This window comes from Dermacentor silvarum, chromosome 4 (genome assembly GCF_013339745.2).
Source record: "Dermacentor silvarum isolate Dsil-2018 chromosome 4, BIME_Dsil_1.4, whole genome shotgun sequence".
NCBI classification, from domain to species: domain Eukaryota; kingdom Metazoa; phylum Arthropoda; class Arachnida; order Ixodida; family Ixodidae; genus Dermacentor; species Dermacentor silvarum.
Window position 1 is genome coordinate 43,965,084 of NC_051157.2, and position 23,014 is coordinate 43,988,097.

A 23,014-nucleotide genomic window follows, 5' to 3' on the forward strand; every position below is an offset into this window, starting at 1 on the left:
TCGTACATATACCGATAAGAACAGGTGTCCTGTGGGTTTAACTAAAGAATTATTAGAATGAGAGGGAGGGAGTATTTTGCAACATGCAGATGGTGTTTTCCCAATTATCTGTTTGGTCATGACCTTGTCTTATCTCCCTGCCTTCAGCCCATTGCGCCAACATTGCAATTTATCGCAAGGGCTTAGCTGTTTTTTTTTATACGAAGAAGACATCAGGATTAAAAACCCCTGTGAGGTTCACAGCTATCAGTGCCCCTTTGCCGCCATGATGACCAGTGAACCTTCCTCCGAAATAATGACTGAGTGTCGTTCAGGCTCTGTGCAGATGTTTGAGCACTCACATCTAGCTGACAGCCTCTGTGCAGGATATATTGGTATCTGCACATAAAAAGTTTTAAATGCGAATGCATTTCTTAGTCGGGGCATGTCAGGCGTCTGTCGGTGTCCGCGCGCCGGCAGGTGTTATCTCTCCGCTCTCACTCCCTCTCCCATAGCAACAGCTGCGGGCGCGCGCGCTTATCCTCGCCCCTAGCAACCGGAGCACGTGGTGCGGGCGCAGTAGAGGAGAGTTAGTGGAGAGGAGGAGCGCGCTCTGGCGTGTGAGGGCGCTCGCATCGCGGTAGCTCGGCGGAGCTCCCGCCGTTGCGAGCTTGGACCGTGTACCTCGCGCCCAACCTCGCTCGTGACGCCGTTGCCGCGCAACTGGACGCGGCTATGGAAAGTGTGTGTGTGCGCTCCAAAGTGTCTGACCCCGTCGTCTTGGTTGGTGACTTTAACGTGGACGTGAGAAAGAAGAGCGGCGAGTAGTTGGTGGAGTACATGCGGACAAAGTACTCTATGCAGTGTGCCTCCGCCGAGTCCGACAAGTGTCCGACTACATTCACGGAAGTTGCATTGATCTCGCCTTTACCCGAAACTGTGACGTGCGCATGCTTCTCAAAGACCCTTTGACTGTACACTTTAGCGACCACAATGCTGTGATTATGGCCGTCAGGTACAATGAAAACACAAACAGGTGCTGATGAATGTGTAAATAAATGGTTACGGTACAAATCCTCGTCTCGTCATTAATTTACGCCATTAAAATTACTACGCCGTGTACTCTCGGCGCAAGAAATGCATACGCATTTCCTCACGATTCCCTTCGGGGAGGTGGGGGCAATTTTTTAAGCATGAAATGCTTTTAGCTACAGTTGTCGGCAACCTTCAAGAGGCCTTGAGCCAAAAGCCAGAGCCATTATCCGGTCACTCAAGACGAGCACGGAATGAGACTATCCGGGCATCGTTGCGAGAACAAAACGAGATCATCCGCACAACCGCCCAAAAGTTAAGAAAATGCGGTCTCTGGCCCCCAACCCTTTGTACAGGACCGCATTACATACTCTAGTTACTGCTCAAACAAGTAAAAAAAAATATTGCTTCCGATTTCTTCCTAATGTTTGTTCACATTATCACTCAAGCTGTAACTTCTAGTACGCTGAAGCTTAATTTGCCATTTGCAATAGCGACGTTCAAAAGGCAGATACAGTTCCCCATACGCATTGATTGTCATCTTTTGGCGCTGACAAAGGGTTGCCGTCGCGGGTTTTGCGCCGCCTCTTTCAACAGATGGCGCCACGCTGTGTGACCAGGCCGGCAGCATCCGGCTTGGTCACGCCGCGGATGGTTGTTTAGCCGAGACAAGTCTTGCAACAAGGTTCACTTCAAAACAGGTTCATTTCGGCTCAGTAAGCTTTCAGACCAGCGTCATGGCACCAATATGCTTTGCCGGTAGCCATTTCATGCTTACATCTAATTTCAATTACGGGAGATCCAGTATCATTACCGAACAGAATAGAATCAGAAAGAGTTACAATTAAGCGATGAAGGTAACCAAACACAACAAAAGCAAAGACATGTACACAAAGCAAGCACATGTACGGAACGTATGCAAGACTATCGCCCCTCAACTTCGGAAAATAATACTCTAATAAGCATTGTCAATGCTTTGCATTCAGCGAATTCAGCTGCCACAAAAGTGGACGGACCAAGCAAGGCGCGACGTGGTCCCTCTTCACGGCAACGTACACTGACGGCAAAGGTAAGAAACGCATTTGCATTTGCTCGGCCACTTCGGCACTCGCCGTCTCCTTGAGCTGCTTAACTATATCCGACCTCTGCACATATCCGACCTCTGCACGAAGTTCACGTGCTTCTCTCACTATGACAAGCTACTAATGCTGTACTATACGGTACTCTCGGCAACTTGTCCTACTGACCTATTTGGGAAAGGAGAAAGCTGACAATGGCTTACACGGAACAAGCCTATGAAGCCAACAGGCAACTAAGCCAATGAAAAATAAGAAAGCTGCTTCTTTTATTGAAGTGCATAATTAACAATATATGAGGGTTAAAGTTCGCATAAACTTTATACTGTAATAAGAAAAGAAAAAAGGAAATGAAAGTGGAAGAAAAGTTAACTTCACCACAGTTAGGTGCCGAACCCACGACTTCCGCCTGAATAGTGGGGAGCCTGCGTGACGTGTGCAGTTGATTGGGAGATCCACATCCGTCTCCGTGGCTACGAGTGGCGCTGTCTGGCACTTACAGGATGATATTACAAAACAAATGCACATGAATATGCAACGAAGTTGGCATAGGAATAACTTTCACACTACATACCGACGCATAGATCGCATCTTTGAGACACTCATACACCGACTACGCCTGGAGGTGGCCTACACACCATACTTGATGCATAGAATCAAGGAAGAGGCCATCCGCCACTTACACCCACTGTAACACTGCAGATGCGTCAGTGGAACATCTGCTCATCGAGTGTACGCAATACGAGTGCCAGCGAGAGACCCTGCGCAGCCATCTGAATCGGCTGGATAGGCATTCTTTATCTGAGGAAAGATCCTTGTTCCCTAGTCGTGCGCAGGCAAAGACACGCTGTCACAGCTATTTGTGACTTTCTGACAGATAGCAGATTTATGCAGCACCTTTGAAACACGATACATTGTCACATTGTTTACTATCTCGCTTTGTGCATATTTATGTGAACTTGTAGTACCTGCAGGGCTATATCATTTGCTGTGTTTTGCTTTTTATGCCAGTGACTGTACAGATGAAGACTGTTATGGTAACGCTGGATGGTGACTGGACGATTGCATGTCGCCGATTCTAAGCGCTCTAGGCTATATTGTAAGCAGGCTATGCCGGAGTTGAGTGATACTATATTTGTCCACTATATTTTCTTCCTTGCTTTCCTTTTTTCTCTCTTTTTCATTTGTTTTGTTTGTTCCCTACATTCCTTAATCACTCGAGCTTATTTTGATTATTGGGGTGCACTACACTACACTACGCCCCACGGCGAGCTGGTTTTCGCTAACTGCGTCAAAAGTCTCGGTCCCGTGCCCTGAGCCTAATTGCCTCGTAGACAGTGAAACAAAATTTCTCACCTTGCCGTTGTCCAATAGTGCAGTGGTGCAATGTCCCAGTGCAGAAGGAACGCAAGAATACGCCGGGAGCACAAGGAACCAGGCTAAATTAAAAAAAAATGGGCGTATATCTGCTTGCTTCACTACAAATGACATCGAAAGACGATAGTCTTCTGCCGCCCCTGATACGTAACACCCTCTCTTCTCCCTCCTCCAACCCCTCACGCTCTTCCCCTCCCCTCTCACTCCTCCCATGATGGATGCAATGGAGGTTTTGCTGAATTCAATTCAAATTTCCCGCGTTCGCCCTGCTCTCGCGCCATCTGTTGGGACCTTTTATTACTGTTGGCTTAAAGCCGGCTACAAAGCCGCGGCTTCAGTCAGCTTGTTTTTAGCGCGTAGCGTCTCTTCGATACCATTTCTAACGCGTTGATTTTTCATTTACTAACGTAAAAACCAGTCCTATGTGTATTCTTAATTAAATGAACGTTGCGGATCACGGTTATGTACATATATTTTGCCTCAAATAGGCCTGAGGTTTCCTTTGCGCTGTATAATGATGACGTTGACCGTGCCACCAGTGAGTGCTAGTAGCTCGCTTGGCTTTGGCCGGGCGGTTGAATCGAGTGACATACAGACAAAGTTTTTCGCGTTTAGGTAGCCCAAGAAAGACTATTGTCTTTAAAAAGCGAGCCCCCCGGTTTCTTGCCTTCGCACATGACTATATCGGGAAACAACACCTGCGGACCTCCACGAGTTGATCGTATCTTTAATACTAGCCAGACGGACTTGGGTATCTGAGGCAGTAAAAGCTTATCTCTCTTTACAGCCATACGTGGGTCAACGGTTTGCGATGCCGGAGTTTGCTTACCCCGTAAGCTTTTCTTACGTCGATACTGGTAATAATCTCAAGTGGACATGCCTCAACCACTGACCGGTTTTAATCCCACATCAACACGAGATAAAGTTATCAAAACAATGATAATATTTTACATAGCATGTTAGGTGATTATAGCCGAATTTATTATATGCGTCATTGAGCTTAGTTTAGCCAAGTAAAAACTTGCCTTTTCTCTCTTATTCCTTATCATTTATAACAGGAAACAACCATGGTGGAAACAACTTGTAAATACTGCACTTGAAACGCGTTGTTGCCAAGAAACCAGCTCTCCCAGAAACAAAAGCCGCTGCATATAGATAGTAGAGAACGAGGAAAGATACGCCGGTACAGCGATTGTCAAGGCCGAAAATACCTGGCGTGTGTGGCTGCGCGTATAGCGAGCGTTGCAGGCTGCTCCACACTGATCGTTAAGCAAGTGTCGCTCCGACGACAGCTGTGAAGGTACGTAACCTGTACGCGCAACTGACATACGGCTTTGCTTTTAATACACTTCTCTCTCGGATGTTGTGGTTGCAATTGTACGATAGCGTTTTTGACCTGAGACATCATTAATTAGCGAAAAAAGACATCGGACGAGAGCGTTCTGTCCTGGGTGCTTCTCGTAGTCGTCCGATGTCTTTTTTTTTTTTTTTGCCCTGGTTGATGGTGTCTGAAGTTTGTAATAAGCCCCAAGTATCCCAACTGCCTTCTCTAATGAAGCATTTGTGAGTTAGTTTCTATTAGTTCGCTCTATGATATCAGCTTTGATCTTATTACACTTATCTGTCAGCAGCTGAGCTCGCATTTCTATGATAGCACTGATGAGTTAGTTTGTATTATTTCGCTCTACCATATAAAGTATACACTGCTCAAAGTTATTTGTAAAGGAACTGAAAAAGTGTACCACTTATGTCAGTTTCATTATTTTTTCAACGAAGAAAGCTTAAATTCTAACACACGCATTTATTTCTGTAACGTCTATAGTTAGTGGCACCGAGGTGAAAATAAGACAAACGCGAATATGCTCTTCTTCAAGTTTCTCAGACTACTTTCACACAGCATGGTTATGTCACAAACGAAAGGTTGGTCAGCAATTTGCAAACTGTCTTGTCCAAAGCAGACAACAGAATATCAGTTCCGTCCATTGCGGTTGGTTTATAACGTCGGGAACACAAAGCCTTGTCATAACGAAGAGGCGGCACTGCAGTTATGGTAACAGTAGCTTCGGTGTCTATGCGACAAGACAAGAAATTTCTATCATGGATCGATAATCCCTTGGGCTGATACTCACGGAAAAAGTAAAATATTGCTTCTTTTGACTTTCGGTATAGTAATTCAAAACTGATTAAGAATTGTATTGAAACATCTGTCATTAGAGCTGCACTAATCAAGACTCGTCCTCGCCTTCCGCAACACGTGATCAGGTTAAAGGAGGCAGGATACTCGAAATTTTTTACTTTTTTAACGTGAGACAAATTAGTTCGAGAGCTAGAAACGTAACCTAAAGACTGGGATTACGCGCGCAACAGAGTTGTCGTAATCCTTTATGTTCATTCTTTTTCTCATAGAATGAAGAAGGTTTGTAATATTTTATATATTGTTTGTTTTTATTGCAATAAAATTCAGTTGACAGTAAGAGCAGTGCGGTACTTGTCCTCTTCACGCTGGTGAATTTATGAGCGCATACGAACTTGCCCAATTCTCTGTTCTGAGCTTGCGCAGTAGTGCGTTGACAATGCATGATTGACTAGAAGGTCTTCGCTATGCATAGAGTCACACAATATTAGCCTCAACCTTTTATTACTATTAAGCCCAATATAGCTCCAACATATACTCTAATTCATGGAAGTTTTAATTAATGACCCGTATGACAGTTCAGGCAGATGTCTCAAGAAATATTATCAAAGATCAATATCATAGTAAAGTCCCTACGCTAAAACCGTCCGTAAGAGCAGGGGGTCTGCAAATCGTGATGCTGGAAACATTAGCGAAGGTGGCCAACGGCAAAGAGAACTTGCGAATTAAGGAAACGCGCTGTAAATTCTGCTCCAGTTCATTATACTACATTGAAGCTGCCATGAGCGCGTGACCTTTCATAATGTTTTATTTTAACGTAAAAGTTCTGAACGTTGGGGGAGTTGGTAGCTATTCATTATGAAACTGCAGGCGCACACTAAAGAAAGGAAGACACAAGACAAAGGTAACACACAAGCGCTGACTCGTAACTCCGTTTATTTGTGGACGGAAGTTACACACACACTCAATATATATATATATATATATATATATATATATATATATATATATATATATATATACCAAGGCTGACTAAAGTGAGCATGTGCAAGAGCATGCGGATTAAAAATAACGATATGTAAGAAATAAAAATATACGCAGAGCTTCTACGTATGCTAACAAAATCAGGTGGCGCTCAAAATGGCAAATTCCAATTTCCTTGTCAGTTAGTGCTACAGATGGCTCACTGACACATATACCAGCACGCTTTTTGATATATGAAAGGCCTCGGTTATTTCGCGTGCTATTTTGTTTTTATGAGCCATGGCTTCCATCGGAAGCCATGGCTGAGAAGACGACGGTGCGGCCGCTTCGGAGCTCCGTGGCGAGACGGGGAACGTTCCACCTCCACCACAATGTTACGCGAAGGACGAGTCAGTAAGGCGAGCAAATGTTTACAGGTTGTATTTACAACAGCGGTTGCAGCGCTGACCGGTTAGATTCACAGCGCGAGCCCAGCTCGTTCTTCCTCTTCTTTTCTCGGGTGATGGCGCCCGCGCGCCTCATTCAAACCATCAAATACCACACGCGTGTAGCAATATATATATATATATATATATATATATAACGTCCTTCTAAAAATAACCTGAGTTGTGAGTCAGTGCTTGTGTGTTACCTTTGCCTTGTGTCCTCTTTTCTTGTGTGTGCGCTGCATTTTCATAAGCTATTTTAACGAACAGCAGAGAAACCTGTATATATAGTGCACAAGGTGTATGTAGACATAAAGACCCAAACTACCTGCATATGTAAAGTGCAGATCATTGCGTGTGGTGCATTGTGTGTTGTGTTGATATTGATACTATATGGGCTCCTATAATTATCGTTCCACAGATATAGTAACTATGCTGCCGTAGCATAAAGCATTGGAGTAGCCAGCTCCCAATCTAGGGGCAAGGCTTTCCACTCTTTTGCATCTGCCTTTTTTTCTAACCGCCGTGGTTGCTTAGTGGCTACAGTGTTGAGCTGCTAAGCACGAGGTCGCAGGATCAAATCCCGGTCAAGACGGCGGCATTTAGATGGGGACGAAATGCGAAAACACCGTGTATTGTGATTTAGGTGCACGTTAAGGAACCCCGGGTGGTCAATTATTCCTGAGTTCCCCACTACGACGTGCCTCCCAATCAGATTGTGGTTCTGGCACGTAAAACTCCATAACTTAACTTTCTCTCTTTCTATCCCTCTGGTACGGACCGTTATGTGTCGTTGTCCTTTATTTCGCTGGCTTTATTATTTTTTTTTCAGTCACTAACAGTAATCTTGGAATCACGATGTCGAAGAAGGAAGTCTGCGTAGTGGGCGCCGGGCCGAGCGGCCTGGCGTGCGCCCGCCAGATGCTCGACTACGGCTTCGACGTGGTGCTGTACGAGCGGTCCACAGACATAGGAGGTCTTTGGTCGTACCACAGCGATGACGTCGAAGGACAGCCGTCGGTCACGCGCACCACTGTCATCAACACCAGCAAGGAAATGAGCGCATTCAGGTATCTTCATCACAATCGTCATTATCAGCCTTTATTCATAGAGTTAGTACATTGCCATGTTTTCTTTATGTCCAGTGCCGGACGAAGGCTCCCTTCTCAGCGGTTTCCAGTTACCCTGTTATGCGCCAACCGGTTCTATCCTATATGCTGACAAATTTCCTCATTTCATAACCCCGACTAATTCTCTGCCGTACTGGACTGTGTTTCCCATATCTTCTCATGCATTCTTCTACTCTAAACGACCACCGATTATTTGCTCTATATATTCCCTTTTCCTTGTTAATCTTAACTAACCATCAGCTACCGGCCGTATTTGTTCTCTGATTCGTAGTGATCCGTATCTGATCCGGCGTCTTTCGAGATATGTCTGCTGAACGTATAGTGGTAACAAATTCAGGTGATCTCGCGTTCAGATATAGGCAACGTGAACCTTTTGCTAAGTCGGCGCTGAACTGTTTGGGGTTTCTCTGTTGCAAGAAAACAGTTTAAATACGAGGGACCCGCGCTTTTTCTTAAGATGGCAACTTTAGTGCGCAGTTCCAGCACCAAAAAAAGGGCCCAAATACGTGAAAATACTGTAAAACTGGTGAGGTCGTCGTAATGTCGTGAGCGTCCCGGTATAGAGTGCGAAATGCAGAAACAAAACTGCGTACTTTGGCCTTCATATCATTCGGCAATAAGGATTATACTTTTCTGCTTGCGATATTTTTCGAAGAAATGTTATGGCAGTCTAGGTTACTCTAGTGCTTCTTCTTAGTGCCGTTCTAATTTGGTTCATTAGCTGAATCGCCCTGTATGAAGGAGTTGATTCCGTAACGAGAAAGGTCTTAATAAAGCGAAAATGCAGCTTATGGACCCTCGTTTTTACTACAGAATCAACGGTGCCAAGGGTAAATAACTTTGCTTCTCGCAATCCTCAAGATCACAATAGCAACGTCGCTAGAATCGACAGTATAACGTGCGTATATTGCCGGAAACATTCACTTGTGAAAATATCAGATAGGAATATCAATGACACACGGTCTACCGAGGTTTATGAAAGCCTGTGAAGATAGTGATGCAATTGCTCAGGTCGTGAGAATAAATACACAAATTGTGAAATCCCAAATAGTGAAATCCCACAATGTCTCCCCCATCTCAATACCCTTCTAAAGGAATAATACAGAATAATAAGGAACCCTGTCCTTACCGGTATTGGGGGCGAGGAATTACGGAGTCGCCATCTGTCGGAAGCGTCTCGCTTGCGTAGTTTGAGGTATAACACAGCACGCACCTCATGGGTTTGGCCTGTCGGTGCTCAATAAAAATTTAAAACCCCTTTCCTACCGGGAACCGGGGTGCGCGCGAAGCTTGACCAACCGTAGGGAAGGAGTTGGTTAGTTTTTAACGCAACAGCGTTAAGGGCCCCATGTCGCAAAAAATCCGACGTCGGAAACCGGCGTCGGCGTGCGATGCGGGTGGCGGAGAAAATCATCCCCAACCACCCCGACCGCGCAGGTGCCCAGAGACAACTTGTGAAATCTCTATTCGGACCCCTTTCGGGATGGGCACTCACACGAAAGCTGAGCACCAGACCAGGGAACACCTCTACCCATTAGAAAAAACCGTTCGGTTCCCGGCGGCTCCAGGATTTGAACTCGGTACCTCCCGCATACGAGGCGTGAGCTCTACCGCTAGGCCACCACTACAGTGATATTCTATCCTAACTAGCGCTCTCCGCATTGCCGCTTTTGCGAGAAGTCCATCATGCTCAGGCGGATGTGATCAGCCTACCCTTACTCCCTTCAACCTTCACCTTTCCACAACCGAACTTTGGCAGAGAGAGACCTAGCGAGCTCCGGGTCGGACGACCAGCTTAGGCTAGTCGAAAGGGCTATTGATGCCGCTCGAGCTCAAAGCACTCTGGAATGAGGCCACCAACCTTAAGCTTCAAGACCAAACCCATCTTATGGCCCTTCAATCAACGTTTATTCTCCTCCTTCGCGCGACTTTCCTGGCCCACAGTGACTATCCTCCACCCAAAGACCTCCCCAACTACATGCACAACACCAAAATGCTGGGCTATTTCCGGAGCTACGCCGACCACTTCAGCGTGACCAAGCACGTTAGGACGAGACATGACGTAGTGCAGGTGACGCCAGCCACCGACTACGAGAAGTCCGGCCGCTGGGACGTGCTCGTCAGGGATCTGAAAGCGAACACCAACCACATGGAGACGTACGACGCCGTGGCCGTATGCGTTGGACACCACGTGTACCCGAACGTGCCGCACTTCAAGGGGCAGGAGAAGTTCCGCGGCCGGATCTTGCACACGCACAGCCTGAAGAACGCCGACACGTTCCGGGACCGTCGGGTAGCCGTGGTTGGCATCGGCAACTCGGCGGTCGACGCCGTCGTTGACGCCAGTTACGTTGCCTTCGAGGTAAGCATGACGTAACCGCTTCATCGCGACTGCGTCAAGTAATTTTCTTAATATCGAGACCGCATGCACAGATCATTGCCACCGAAGTGTGTGTGACCACACAGAAGCTTGTGACCACGCTTCTGGATCAGGTCGAACGTTTCAAGAGTCAGTGTAGGTCAGTCACGTTGTCACGCCAGACCCAAAGCGCTTGCGGAGCCATTTCACTGCGCGGAACTTCTGCGCGGAGCCATTTCGCTAAGGAACCACACCAGGGCCCGAATATGCAACGATTCTTGTTCAATGCTCTTCCTTTTCACGCTTCGTGCGATGTCCGAGCGGTCTTCGATCCGCACACGTTATCACCAGGACAGGCCAACCATGATAGGTGATTGATAAGAATTGAATGAAGTCGAGCCGAAAGGAACACTTATATCATACCAATCCAATTCTGGCTCCTGTCAAATTCCTCCGTGTTTTCAAGTTCCGTCATGTTGGTGCTTTGAGTCAGTCAGATAGGTTATAATGAGCCAGTCAGAGCTGACAAGAGGGTGAATTTGACAATATATGGCGCAATTTGATGCTTTTGCATAATAGCACCCCTGACGGACCGTTGCGTAAGCGTGTGACTACGCCTCTGTGCATCAGCTGGCTGAGTCCGAAGTCTCATGAAATTTTCGACTGCTCTTTCCGGAGAGCTCTTGCAGTGTTACTTAGTTCGCGAAAGACAGCTTTAAACGGTATTAAGCAGGTCAAATAGCATTAATCGAACTTTGTTCATTGCTAATATGGCCCACTTATGCTCACAGTAAAGCTTATATTTGCTGTCTTACGAGACCTTCGAAAAGCTGCCGGAGCACTTAGAAATGACCAGTCGAAGATGGCATCAGAGCCTCAATGTCACAGAGATTAAAACAGACACAGACAGGACTAAGAAAAAATAACATTCACGGGCATGTGCATTTGCATGTACCCTGGTATGCAAAATAACAGTCAACGTGGTGCCGCGACGAAAACATGCATGGCTCTTCCAAATGCTGTAACCTGTTGAAATGTGTTCGAAACATGTTATACGCCGCTTGTTACTCCATCTAACACGCGGTATTGTACCAGGCCTCACCCGGCTGACTAAGGAACGAATTCCTCGCAGACGTATCTGTCCACGAGGAGAGGAGCTTGGATTTCTCAGCGCGTCGGCCCCAACGGCGTGCCCATCGACATTTTCTTTAAAACGCGACTCAAGACCTACCTAATGCGCGCCTTGCCGAACTCATTGGCCAACGACTACGTGGAGAACATCTTGAACAGCTTCTTCAACCACGAGGCTTACGGACTCAAGCCCAATCACCGCTACAACGCGCAGCACCCGACCGTCAACGACGCGCTGCCCAACCTCATCATCAGCGGGAAGGTTCGCGTCAAGAGGGACATCGTCGAGTTCACCGAAGACGGTGTGCTCTTCCAAGGTGACGACAGGGTGAGTCGTCGTGCAACTTAGAGATTGGCATAACTGTTGCCTATCGCAGCGTGATAAATTTCTCTATCCCTTATTTCTTCAAAACTAACGCAGCGGTTTGTAACATTAGTAGCACAAGCCATACGCGTCACTCTTCGGCTCATCGTGAAAACAGTGATGGCTTTTCTATTACTTCCATCGGATTCGTACACAACCTGGCTTAGTGGTTAAGCGCCATTTCTACACGGAAACCAAACGAAAGCAGAGACTACTGCCGGGAAGCAGGCGAGTCGGTCTTAGTACGGAGGTACGGAGTTTCTTAACCCGGGTTTTCGAGAACAGCGCGTTTCTGTTAACCATCTGTAAGAAACGAAACGCCGACGCTCCCTGTATATAAACCAAAGTGAATATGTGCTGGACGATAACCGCAGTAAGTGTGTGTGACGTAAAAAAGAAAGGCATGTAACAAGAGTACGTATGTGCACACGTACATATTTTTACACTCGTAGGGGTGAATTCAACCCTTTTGAATGTTTTCGCAAAGACCGAGGGTCCTTTTTAACGCGATAGCGTTAAGGGCCCCGTGTCACAGAAAATCCGGCGTCGGCAACCGGCGTCGGCGTGCGATGCGGGTGGTGAAGAAAATCATCCACAACCCCGACCGCGCAGGCCCTCCACGTTGTGCAAGGTTTTGGTGACCAAAAATTGAATTTCTCACAGTGAACTCCGTCAGGAAAATGGTAAAATGCGACTTTACCATTCGGCATCGGATTCGTCGTCGGATTGTAATTTGAATGTATGAGAAAACCTAATTCTGCTACGAGGAAACTCAAACACAAAACCCTTTTCCAGCATTTCTACCAGACCTACAGCCGCATCGCGTTCTACTCTTAAAGGCGAAGCCTTAAGCGTCCTCCAATTTTTTTTTTTAATTTGAACCTATCAGGGACCACATTAAACGAACACGCACAACAGTTGAAGCAAAAGGCTGCTATTGAAAACAAGCTGGCAGACGCATGCAGATGCTTGGACTGGACTGGAAAAACTTTATTTAGGCCCTGCAGGACGCGCTTAGGGCGTAGCGGGCGTCTCCCACGTAGGGACCGACAGGGAATACCTGGCGGCCGCTTCGTGGGCCTGCTGGACGGCAGATGCTTCGCACATTCAAATGCACATGCTAAACGAAACCATCATTTTTACAGCGAAAGCTGTATATATGGCTAGGCGAAACGAAAAACAGTTAGCCACATGTCTCGATAAACGTCTCCATTGGCTGCGCCGTCAGTTACGTCGCTCTCTACGTCGCACCCAAACGCGCGCGCCATTGGCAGCGCCAGTAGTGACGTCGTTCTCTGCGTTGTACCTGCTCTGCCCCAACGCCGCCTCCTCGGCTCGCTGTTGTCGCATGCGTTCGATATCTCGAGTTAGCTCGGTGTCGTGGTTAGCAGCATCCGCCCGCCATTGGCGCTTGCGTTCCACTTCGCGATTTCAATGTGGACGTTTCGTCGCAGCCGAAGCCAAAGTGCCGCTCGAGAAACTCCCACCGAAAGCGGTCGTTGGCCGCGGCGAACGCGTTCCCGCCATTGCCACGTTGACGCTGCTCTGCCTGCAACGCCGCCTCCTCGGCTCGCCGTTATCGTATGCGTTCGATATCACGAGCTAATTAGCTCGGCGTCGTGGTCAGCAGCATCCGCCCGTCATTGGCGCTTGCGTTCCACTAGCAACACAAACATGTAACCAATAATTGAGAAACGATTCAATACAGCGTCGGGATTAACCCACTGCTAAACACCGGGGCCGCACGTCTCAGCTTCGCTGGTTAACCATCTGTACGGAGTGCTTTTGCGGTGCTTTTCTTTACTAGATATCACTACTCATAGAGCAGAATCCCTAGCTTATTCTTACTGCGCTAATGGCTGCACCACTATACATCTACGTAAATAAAATCAGTTTTGTCAGTGCAATGCATACAATTTTACAAATACTGAAATATTTCTTCTTTTATACATTGACGAGGAACTCATACACGCGTTAAAAATGTATACCTGTATTTATGTTTTTCTCTCACAGAAGAACGGCGGCACGGAATGGCATGAAACTCGACCACGTTTTAGGTGTCAGCCTAAATTAAAGTATATCATTTGTTAGAACTTTGAGCCTACGGTTAGATAGCATGTACCATCTGTCCGGGCCACCCAAATTTATGATTATTACGTATTCTTAATTAATAAAAAGAGTTTGTATATGGTAAGGCCTGGCATTCTTTATCTTCATTTGTGTAAGTAACGGCGATCAATCAGTGTATAAACCTCTGGAAACGTGATTATAGAGTAAACTCTACCTGAGATGACATCATCTCAGGGCTATGCTCGTACGGTTGCTTCAGGTGACCTTATTGGACGACGTCATCCTGGCCACGGGATACCAGATAAAGTTTCCTTTTTTGCCAAATGACGTGGTGTCCGTGGTGGAGAACCAGGTGCAGCTGTACAAGTACGTCTTCCCGCCCCAGTTGAGGCATCCGAGCCTGGCCATCATCGGGCTCGTCCAGCCGCTCGGTGCCATGTTCCCCATATCTGAGTTGCAGGTGAGTCCGGCCATCTCAGACAGTTACGTCATAGCCTATATATAAAGACGCCTAACGACCGGAACATCGCAAACCGGCAAATTGGCGCAGCATGCACCTGACGAGCGTAGCCAGGGGGGGAGAGAGGGGAGGGGGCTGATGGGGTTTCAGCCCCCCCCCCCCCTCCCCCCGAAATTTTTTCGTGTTGTCATGCACCGCCGACCAAAACAACCACCGGCGCCGGGAACCATTCTGGAGTTTAACTATACAATGTCTTTTTCACGCTCGAAAAAACATTTCGGAACGAACATTGCGAACTCGGGCTGGATTTCGTGGCAAAGCCCATGCACCTGGAGTCACATAACGCAAGGAGCCCCATAGCACAAAGTTTCAAGGGCTTTTCGATAGCGAGCGGGCGCGTCGCGGCACCTCGCAGCGGTCGCGGAATCTACGGAGCGCATGGATTTCAATTCCGAAACGTTATGGGTAAAAAGTTCTCATAAACTCTTCACTCGAAAGGTGCGCTGACATTTCCAAAGGCGGGCTTTAGATTTTCCAAATTCTGGAACTTTATAGGTTTAATTTTCCTTTAAACTTGGGCCAACATGCGCGCACTGGAGCGCCCTCGTGTTCAAGCCGTTCCAGAAATGGAAGCACGCTGCTCACAATCTTCCACACACACGAAAATGATAAATATCACCGTGACTGTCAGCTTGTAGTTGTTAATTTTCTCCAAACATTTTCAGGAAGCGCGCCCACTGGGACCGATCAGGTGGATCAGGACAGGCAAAGTAAAATAAGAGAAAACAGAAGAAAGTTCACGGCTTATTATTGAGACAGTTCTTTTTGGGGGGCGACAAGGTCTGGCTCTCCGTGACCATAGCGACAGTGGTCCTATAGATTTAAGCAAAGCCCCCGCTGAAAATACTGGTATTTTCAGAGCGCTTCTTCGCATGCGGGCTGATTGGGGAGATACATATCTGAAGAACCATTTGGAAAGTTGCCCCAGTAATGCCTCGTATTTAAGTCCAGATGTACAAAACCAAATTATAGAAAATTGTGGTGGTGAAATTATCACAAAAAGGCTAGATACAAAAGTAATTCAAAATTAAATAATGGGGTTTTACGCGCCAAAACCACGATCTGATTATGAGGCACGCCGTAGTGGGGGACTCCGGAAATTTGGACCACCTGGGGTTCTTTAACGTGCACCTAAATCTAAGTACACCGGTGTTTTCGCATTTCGCCCCCATCGAAATGCGGCCGCCATGGCCGGGATTCGATCCCGCGACCTCGTGCTCAGCAGCCCAACACCATAGCCAATGAGCAACCACGGCGGATGGATACAAAAGTAAACACTGCAGGCTGCTTCTCCGCACTTGCTGACGAAACGACGTATATTGCTGGAATCGAACAGCTTACTGTTTGTGTAAAGTAGCTAAACAAGGATGCCAACGACATCGAAGGAGTATTTTAGGTTTTTGCGCCGGAATAGATGCCCTCTCTCATTGCGATTGCAGGTTCTATGTAAATGTGTACAAACTGCTGAAGATTGTAGTCGCCCTTCCAGTGACCACTGCCAGCGCAGCGATAATATTTTCAAACATGAGATTATTGAAAAACTACTTGCGCTCTACAATGTCTGAGGAACGCATGGTTAGGCTGGAGCTTCTATATGCCCACAGAAACGTCGGCATCGACGTGTGCGAAGTCATTGACCGCTTCGCTAAACTTCTCCGCCGAGTGAAGTTTGTACTTTGGATAGCGAAGCCGCAAAAATCAATGCAACTAAAAAGCTCTCTTCCTTCAGGTCCATAAGCTCGTAATTATGAAAACGGATGACTGTTCATTAGCTTTTAAAACCACAGAAATTTTCGCCGTTTATTGTAATAGCATCCTGATTAAAATTATCATGCAAACACGAAAATTACGAGGACATTATTAGCCGATTTTGACCGACCTTGCTCATTGAAAGCCCGGCCCACGCAGCGTTTCCCAACAAACACACTCGGATATTGGGTAGGTCAACTTGCCGCATCATGTGTAGCTTTCGTTTGTCCTTTTCTTTCCTTTTTAGCTACCTGATTTTACGTCTTTTTGGAAACGAAGCAATACCCTTCTTTAATTTTGGGTGCAGAATAATTGTTGCCGCTGTGCAGGCAGTTAAAATACACATTTTCGTACTGATTTCGGCATCTTCCTATATTAATATACCCATATGAGCAGGATGGTCCAAGTACATATCACGATTTCTGCGATCATATTTTTGTTCTTTCCTGGATCGTCTTTCTATGCGTTAAGTTTACTATCCGTGACTGCGCAACATGTTTATTTGTCTTGTTTGACGCATCATATTCAGTGACGTTTGCTTAGATACGTAGATTTATTGGTGACTTATAGGTATATTTAAATATCTTGTTGCGAGATTTTGTGTATACAAGCAGTGAACTTTGTTTCCAGCGACACTTTCTTTGCCCTTTATCAAGTTGCACCTTCGCATTTGTATATTGCATTCTATCTTCGCATTTGTAATGTATATTTTGCAGAACTGCTTTTTATGTGTACTCACAATACACGACCGGTAACAGCTGATCCTGCGCAATCCATTGCAACGAAGGGCAGCATCATTGGCCGTTGCATATGTACAAACAAGTTTCTTGAATGACATAGATTCATCGAAATATTTCTCCTGAACTTGTTAATTTCATGGCCTTTACGTTTTTCATATCAGCTGCATGCACTGCTTAGCTGGTTTCGAACTGATATAGGTTTAAAGTTCGTGTGATATTTTCTTTACTTATTAAATAGACAAAAAAAAAAACTCGGAAGCATTGATATCAGTTATTTCTGCCACAAGGGTTGGAACATAAGAGTATATACTTTTATGAAAAAAATACATATTTTATTGAGAGTGCGTAGCGTTGAATAATTCGTTTGCAGCATCGAACATCGACAATGACAATGCAGGTATTATTCATGTATTTGATCCCTCGACAAATTCTGTACGGATGAGGCTGCGCTGCAAGGTGACCCCCCCCCCCCCCCCCCCTTCGAACAAAATTATTGGCTACGCCACTGCTCAGCACGTCTGTTTGAAGTATGATGATGGTTTGAAGTTGGTATGAAGTTTGAAGTTTCTTGTAGAGGTGCATATCCGGTATCATCATCATCAGCCTATATTTATGCCCACTACAGGACGAAGGCTCGATCCCCTGTGATCTTCAATTATCCCTGTCTTGAGCTAGCTGATTCCAACTTGCGCCTGCAAATTTCCGAACTTCATCACCCCACCTGGTTTTCTGCCGTCCTCGACTGCGCTTCCCTTCTCTTGGTATCCATTCTGTAACTCTAATGGTCCACCGGTTATCCATCCTACGCATTACACGGCCTGCCCAGCTCCAATCTTTATTGCGATAGCAACTACATGGACACTTCAAGCAGATTTCTGCCGTTGGCTTCGCCGTCACCGTCGCCGTCGCCGTCGGCGTGAGGTTCTGTATAAAGTCCAAGGGCGATAAAATCGTCGCCGCGCGCCGTATGTGCGAGGGAAGCGCGCCTGGGACGCGCGCTATCACGGAGAGCGAACGCACGGCGGAAAGCAAACGCGACTTCCGTGGCGCGAAACGCTGTGGTGGTATGGGAGGGAGGGGGGGCGACGCTTTGCTGCGGCACCAAATGCGTATCTTGAAACCGGGCGCAAGGGGAACTGGCGACGCAATCTATCCCACGCGAAAGGAGCAAAGCGGGAGGCAGCTCTGGAGGGAGGAGGGCTTCTACTCTGCCAACAAGTGCGTTCATGTGCGTTGCGCTTGGTTCTTTATTATGTTTGCGCCGGTACGGGCTGCCGGTGTTGTCGCGCGCGCCGTATCTTGCAAGCGATCTCCGCACGGCTCTGACCTTTGTATGCGCTATGCATTCGGCCGTTCAGTTTCCGTTGAAGCGATAGACCGCACGAACCTTCGCTCGCTGCGGCGGCTGCGCTTGCTGCCAGCGTTTTGACAGGAGTTGTCTGCGGTCATCGAGTGTGATCTATTCATGTGTGCTTGTGCGCGCTGACACCACGCTTGTTAATTCAGTTAGTAAGTGAATGTGTCCAACTTTATACAGCCGATAAAACTACTATCCCTACTCCGAATAGCTCTCTGCTAATTTGCTATCGCAATTGATGCTTCGCCTTTCGGGCGAAACTGCGACATTTTTTTCTCTTACTGTCAACTAGAATATCGGCTATCCCCGTTTGCTCTCTGATCCACAGCGCTCACTTCCTTTCTCTTAAGGTTAGGCCTAACATTTTTCGTTCCATCGCTCTTTGTGCAGTCCTTAACTTGTTCTCGAGCTTCTTTGTTAATCTCCAAGTTTCTGCCCCAAATGTTCGCACCGGTAGAATGCAATGATTGTAGACTTTTCTTTTCAACGACAGTGGTAAGTTCCCAGTCAGGATTTGGCAATACCTGCACTCCAACCCAATTTTATTCTTCTGTAAATTTGCTTCTCATGATCAGGGTCCCCTGTGAGTAATTGACCTAGATAAACGTACTCCTTTACAGACTCTAGAGGCTGACTGGCTATCCCGAATTCTTGTTCCCTTGCCAGGCTATTGAACATTATCTTTGTCTTCTGCATATTCATCTTCAACCCCACTCTTACACTTTCTCGGTTAAGATCCTCAATCATTTGTTGTAATTCGTCTCCATTCTTGCTGAATAGGACAATGTCATCTGCAAACCGGAGGTTGCTGAGATATTCGCCGTTGATCCTCACTCCTAAGCCTTGCCTACTAATTAGCCTACTAATTATTTAGTAGTAAATTGTTATACGTTTCTAGAGAATACTTGAACGCGTCAATTTTGTTTGTTTGCGACACGCTACCTCAGTTTGCGCAGCTTTTTCTTCCGCATTCTCATCTCACCTATCTTTCTACGTTTTCAGTGACAATATAGGGTTCACTAATATTTGCCTCGCGTGCATGTGCGCAGAGCCGCTGGATGGCCGAGCTGCTGTCCGAGAAACGATCATTGCCCTCGGAGGAGGCCATGTTCGAGGACATCCGCAAGAAGCGAGAACACATGCGGCGCCGCTACGTCGCGTCGCCGCGTCACACCATCCAGGTGGACTGGATCAACTACATGGACGAACTGGCCAGCCAGATCGGCGCCCGACCCAACATCCTCAAGTACTTCTTCACGGACAACGAGCTGTTCCGCGCGCTGCTCGGACCCTGCGTTCCGTACCAGTTCCGGCTCGAGGGTCCGCACCCGTGGCCCGGAGCGCGGCAGGCCATCCTCAACTCGCCTTACAGAGTGATGTACCCGCTCAACGATCGATGCACCTCCTTCGAGAGAAAGAACAAGGGCCCGTCAGCATTCCTCTGTCTGTTCCTTTTCTTCTTCGTGCTGGCCGTTGCATGCGTACTTTCCGGACTACAGCAGCATTCCTAATAACTTCGACCGTCCTTGTTCACCTCCTCCTGAAGGACTGAAAATGAAAAAGATGTTTCGCTGCGCCCATTGACATACGTATCCTAGAAACGGGTGTCAGAAGCAGGTAATTTCCTCTGTTCTGTGCTGATGTGTTCCAATGGACGAACAAGGAACACCTTGCACCATAAACTCAGCATACGGGCTAGTCGTGCAAACAGTGCAGTTGAGCTTACTGTTTACTGTGACATTTACGTTACTGCGTATATTACACATTGTTTTGTTGAAAATAAAGTGATTACAATTTCGTGCTGACTTTTGCCTTCAATTTAGAAAGTGTTTTACAGTGAAGCTGTTAAGGGCTAGTTCCCCAAGGATCGTGTCCGCGTGTAGAAAGAAAAGCTATCATCATCAGCATTGGCTCGAGCGTCATCGTCTTCTTCCGCAGCTAGCTCGTCGGCGCCCCTCGGTTTGCGCTCATGCCGTTAGATGCCATGCCGAGCACGCGCTCGTGCCACTGCTCCCGCTTTCGTCATCGTCTGCGGACCCGGACTGGGGTCTATTTTTAAATAAAGTTGTTCGCTCTCTCTCGTCGTCTGCTTCCAACTAGCTGCGTTGCCACGAATCATCCCAGCGTAGAATTTCACTTCTCTTCTGTCATCGTAATGGGGAGGACGCGGTTACGGGGGTATGAGCCATTGCTTAAGGGCGTATGAGCAATTCATGAGCAAGTGACGACGTGTCCTAACGCGTTTGAGCAACGCCGCCGCGAAAGCGCTCGGGAAAGGCTCGTCGCGTCACTTGCTCGTGAATTGCTCATACGCCCTTAAGCAATGGCTCATACCCCCGTAACCGCGTCCTCCCCATTACGATGACAGAAGAGAAGTGAAATTCTACGCTGGGATGATTCGTGATAACGCAGCTAGTTGGAAGCAGACGACGAGAGAAGAGCGAACAACTTTATTTAAAAATAGACCCCAGGCCGGGTCCGCAGACGATGATGAAAGTTCTGCAGCAGTTGAAGTGGACTTGTGGTCTAATTTAAACCGTCGAGCGATGGACATTTGCGGGATGACAAATGCTGCAGCGGAGGCACCTGGGGTAACAGAGCCATCGGTATACACGTGAGAAGTACCACTGTATGCTGTAAAAATGTGCGATAGGGTAAGTTGCTTAAGGCCAATGGATGAAACACAGGACTTCCTCGTAATCCCAGGGATTTGAAGTTTAACAAGCGGTGTAGTTAGGACCCACGGAGGTGCACTAGGAATGCATGGGGAAGAGAATCTAAACGGCAGAATGTTCTCATGACGCAATATAGTTCTTGAAAAACTGCAGTTTGGGTGTGTGGCAGGGAGTGCTGATAGGGGATGTTGCCTATGTCGGGTCAACAAGCGTAGGTGCACTCGAAGAGGTTCGCAGAGCATATATACGTTGATGGGACAAGCCCGAGCTTCCGCAATGGTTCCATTCGTTGAGGTGCAGCGTGATAGGCTCAAGCACGTGCGCAAACCTTGAGCTTGTATGCTCTCTAACGTCCGCACACAGCTGGGTCTCATGTTCGAGAGCACCGGCATGCTGTATCTTATATAGCCTACGAACAGGGCTTGGTATAGAATAGGGGGCCCCAAATGTTATGGGGCCCCAAAGAAATAGCGTCGGCACCACTGCGCATGCGCGAGACGCGAACTGTGTTTGGGTTTTGCGTTGGCCACGCTATTTCAACGATTTAGCGGGAGCCCCAAAAGCTGCCCCAAAAGCTTTGCGTCAACAAACATGGCGGCACCCATCGAAGCGACGGCTCTCCGAGTACCAAACTGGGCTTGATTCGTGGTAACGCGTGAAGTTCGTAAGCTACGAAAAGTGACTGCAATTATCGCTTTCTCTCAACTAATGTATGTAATAAGAAGCGGGGGGGGGGGGGGGGGGGGGGGGGCGCACTTCTGCCAACAACCGCGCTCGTCGCTCGCCGCACCGTCTCGTATCTCTACACGGCTCTGACCTTTATGAGCCGTGCATTCGCGGCTCAGTTCCTGTTGAAGCGATAGACCGCACGTACCTTCGCCCGCAGCGGCGTATGCTTGCTGCCAGCGTTTTGACAGTCGTTGTCTGCAGTCATTCAGTGTGATCTCTTCATGTTTGTTTGTGCGCGCTCGCACCACGCTTGTTCATTCAGTTAGTAATAGTCGGGTCACATTTTCCAACGCACGCTACACATGTAATGCTGCCCGGATCGGCAGTGCAGCGCTACAGGTGTGTCCCTTCGCACGCGCGCTGCCCACGGGAAGCGCTTCTCATCAACACCACCGTTTCACACGCGCCTTCTCGTGGTCATCGAGTCTCTCTTCATGTCGGTCTACTTACGCCGCAGCACACCTGCTTACTTAATCAGCCCCTATTCTAAAACTCTCTATTCACTACAGCAGACCCACCATAGTCACAGCTTCGCTGGCTTCCATCTTCACATCAGCAGAAGCGCTCTGAATTTTTTAATGCGAAGCATTTCTTGGCGAACATTTGCTACTTTGACAGTATCTATCTATCTATCTAGCCGCCTACGACGTTGTGCTCTCATGATCGTTTCGTTAACTTGGTATGTACCAAAATTGGCATACTATGACAAGAGTATATGACGAACGTAAATAATATGTCATGACCGGAATGTCATGACATGCGTGACATGTAGATCATGAAATAGCCGCGTACGTCTTGGTGCTCTCATGGTCGTTTTGCTAACTTGGTAGGTGCCGAAATTGGTATAGTATGACAGGAGTGTATGACGAACATAAGTGATAGGTCATGACATAAATGTCATGACTTATGTAGGTCATAACAATGACCCAGCGAAAAATATTAACACTCAAAAACCACTGAAATGTGTTCGGACGTGGGTACTAAGTGAAGGAAACCTTACAGGATGCTGATAGAAGTCATAGTCATGAGCATGACTCAGCAAAAATGACAATGACACAGCGAAAAAAGATTAACGCTCAAAAACCACTGGAATGGGTTCGGACGTGGGTACTAAGTGAAGGAAACACTACAGGATGCTGATAGAAGTCATAGTCATGAGCATGACTCAGCAAAAATGACAATG

At 47.3% G+C, this 23,014-nt stretch overlaps 2 protein-coding genes across 6 annotated transcripts in view; one reads left to right on the forward strand and one right to left on the reverse strand.

Annotated features, from left to right (window-relative positions):
• LOC119449908 (zinc finger protein 143) overlaps positions 1 to 23,014 on the reverse strand; it is a 312,907-nt gene that overhangs the window by 140,973 nt on the left and 148,920 nt on the right. The window lies entirely within an intron of this gene.
• The window catches only part of LOC119449901 (flavin-containing monooxygenase 5-like), a 144,649-nt gene that overhangs the window by 101,211 nt on the left and 20,424 nt on the right, over positions 1 to 23,014 (forward strand). The window contains exons 1-6 of one of the 5 annotated variants that reach the window (XM_037713186.2): positions 4,621 to 4,764; positions 7,840 to 8,077; positions 10,082 to 10,499; positions 11,629 to 11,955; positions 14,321 to 14,521; positions 19,477 to 20,226. The exons of 3 other annotated variants lie outside the window; for them this stretch is intronic. In XM_037713186.2, coding sequence (XP_037569114.1) covers positions 7,866 to 8,077; positions 10,082 to 10,499; positions 11,629 to 11,955; positions 14,321 to 14,521; positions 19,477 to 19,938 — 1,620 coding nt within the window. In that variant the 5' untranslated portion in view covers positions 4,621 to 4,764; positions 7,840 to 7,865 and the 3' untranslated portion in view covers positions 19,939 to 20,226. Of the gene's footprint in view, positions 1 to 4,620; positions 4,765 to 7,839; positions 8,078 to 10,081; positions 10,500 to 11,628; positions 11,956 to 14,320; positions 14,522 to 19,476; positions 20,227 to 23,014 lie in introns of those variants that run through there. One more of the 5 variants, XM_049665509.1, reaches the window with a different exon arrangement.